This window comes from Selaginella moellendorffii, unplaced genomic scaffold (genome assembly GCF_000143415.4).
Source record: "Selaginella moellendorffii unplaced genomic scaffold, v1.0 SELMOscaffold_121, whole genome shotgun sequence".
Classification (NCBI taxonomy): Eukaryota; Viridiplantae; Streptophyta; class Lycopodiopsida; order Selaginellales; family Selaginellaceae; genus Selaginella; species Selaginella moellendorffii.
In genome coordinates this window covers 36,960-39,582 of record NW_003314382.1, presented here as the reverse complement: position 1 = coordinate 39,582, position 2,623 = coordinate 36,960, and the positions used below count along the sequence as shown (strand labels likewise).

Here is a 2,623-nt window from a genome sequence, read left to right as displayed (position 1 = left end):
ATGGCATGTTCGTCATTGTTACTTTTGAGAAAATGCCTGTCCACGACAAAGTTCCATGCCCGAATTGTCCAAGCTTGAGGAGGCCCTGGATGTTTAATCGGGATGGAATTCGATCATCCAGGCACTCGCCCAGAACGAAAACTACGCTGGAGCTCGTTGGCTCAATGCTCCTTGAGGAGTTAACCACACCTTCGTGTTTGCAAGCAGTGAGCACGCTCACGCAGGTGATGTCGTGCGGCTTGACTTCAACACTTTGGGATCATGGTCAAAGCTCATGGACTGTTTGATTGCGTGGACTTCGTTGAGGACTTTGTCCGACCTCCTTGTACGGCTCGAACGCAACCGCTGACCTGGGGTTCCCAGACATCAGGAGTATACCGTGACAAGGAGCTCAGTGCTATCTCGGAAGCGCCGCAAGCTCCGAAAGTCAAATCTTTGAAGGTGGATTGCTTGGAGCTCATCCAGACATGCCGGACCCTCTCTTTTGCTCGAGAGATCCATGCCGGGATTCGTCCCAACGACGTGTTTCTCAACAACAAGATGATCGATCTTTACGGCAGGTTTGGCAGCGTCTGGGATGCGCAAAGAACTTTCGATTCCATGGTCGCTCCAAACGCCTTTTCCTGGTTTTTGATCCTCAACGTGTACGCCAAGAATGGATACCTCCGCGACGCCAAGCATATCTTTGACGAGATGCCGCAAAGAGATTTGATCTCCTGGACTACCATGCTTGCAGCATATGCCAAAGAAGGTCATCTTGAGGCAGCAAAGCACATGTTTGGATCGATGCCTCAGAGGGATCTCGTGTCATGGAACACTATCATATCCGCGTTTGCACAAAACGGCGATATCCAACAAGCAAGATCTTCTTTCGACAACGCGCCGTTAAGAAACTTGATAACTTGGACGTCAATGTTAGTAGCATACGCCCAGAATGGGCACTTGGAGCACGCCGAGCATATGTTTTTCTCAATGCCAGAGAGAGATCTCGTGGCTTGGACAACAATGCTGGTAACTTACGGTAACAGTGGTCACGTAGAAGACGCTTTTAGAATATTTAGTCGTATGCCTGTGAGGAACGTAGTTGCCTGGGCTTCTATGCTCGCTGCATATACCCAAAACGGCCTCCTTGAGAGAGCTAGGAACTTGTTTGGCAAAATGCCCGAAAGAGATCTAGTATCATGGACGTGTATGCTCGCTGCCTTTGCGCAAAATCGAGAAATAGAAAAGGCCGAAACTGTTTTTGAGGATATGCCCCAGAGGGATATGGTTTCCTGGAATACTATGCTATTGGCTTATGCCCAAAACGGGCATATAGAAACAGCAAGACATATGTTTCACGAAATGCCTGCAAGAGATCTTGTCACCTGGAGCTCAATGTTGGTGGCACTTGCCGAGAGTGGTAATTCAGGAGAAGCTAAAGCATTTTTCGATAAAATGCCGCAAAGAGACTTGGTGACTTGGAACTGTCTCCTTGCAATGTATGTGCAAGCCGGGAATTTTGACAAGGCCAAGCAAATGTTTGATGAGATGCCGCAGATAAACATGGTGACATCTACGTCGATGCTGGAAGCATACGCTCAAAAGGGCGATTTGGAAGGAGCGAAGTTTACATTTGACCAGATGCCTCAACAAGACGTGATCTCCCTTTCATGCATGCTAAATGCCTACGCTTTGCATGGACACCTAGAGGAGGCCAAAGCTTTGTTTGATCAGATGCCACAGTTCACTCTCATCTCATGCAACATCATGCTGGCAGCGTACAACCAAGCTCAAAACCTTGAAAGCTCCATCAAGATGTTCATGGAAATGCCGGAAAGAGACTTGGCAACCTGGAACTCGATGCTTGGAGCATACGCCCAGAATGGCCAAATCTTCAAGTCTAGCCGTGTGTTTGAGACAATGCCTCACCACGGTGGCGTGTCTTGGAGCACGATGCTAGCAGCTTACTGCCACAATGGCCAGTCTATGAGAGTGTTTGAGGCTTTCGACTCAATGCAGCTCGTAAGCCCTCCGGATGAGACATGTTTCGTTTCGTACTTGGTTGCTTCCAGCCATGAGGGAAAGCTCTCCAGTGGAAGAGCCTGCTTTCTCTCAATTTCTCTGGATCACGGAATGGATTGCATCAAGCAGCATTACTGCTGCATGGTTGCGCTATTGGCGAGGACTGGTTACTTGGTGGAAGCCAAAAATTTGATCCTCAACATGCCGTTTAAGGCCGATGTTGTAGATTGGATGTGTTTGCTCGGGGCCTGCCGAAGCCACAATGATATCAAGCTTGGAATGCACGCAGCTGGATGCATTCTTAGCTCCAACTCAAGCAACACAGCAGGTTATGTTTTGCTCGCAAACATTCAAGGCACTTGAGAGTAGCCCATGTTTTATCAATGTCGTTAAGACTTCTTAATCGAGTTCTTATAAAGCGCACAGGCCTTAAAAGGTTCCAGATATGAAACTTTCTCCTAATGTTTGCTGATTATTCCTAGGCCTGCCCATCCATCATTTACAGTTACGAACACTACAATGGATTTTCTTCTCGTAGGACGGCTGTGCCAGCTGAGTAAGAATTTCTTTGATTCTAGATTCTAATTATTTATCTTTAGTTAGAACTCCCAGGAGCTGT

General features: G+C 47.6%; 1 protein-coding gene across 1 annotated transcript; it reads left to right on the top strand.

Annotated features, from left to right (window-relative positions):
- The first annotated feature begins 261 nt into the window (after positions 1-261).
- On the top strand, positions 262-2,367 carry LOC112342839 (pentatricopeptide repeat-containing protein At4g02750-like). The gene has a single exon (XM_024665342.1). The coding sequence runs from the start codon at positions 262-264 to the stop codon at positions 2,365-2,367; it is 2,106 nt and encodes a 701-aa protein (XP_024521110.1).
- The last annotated feature ends 256 nt before the right edge of the window (positions 2,368-2,623 follow it).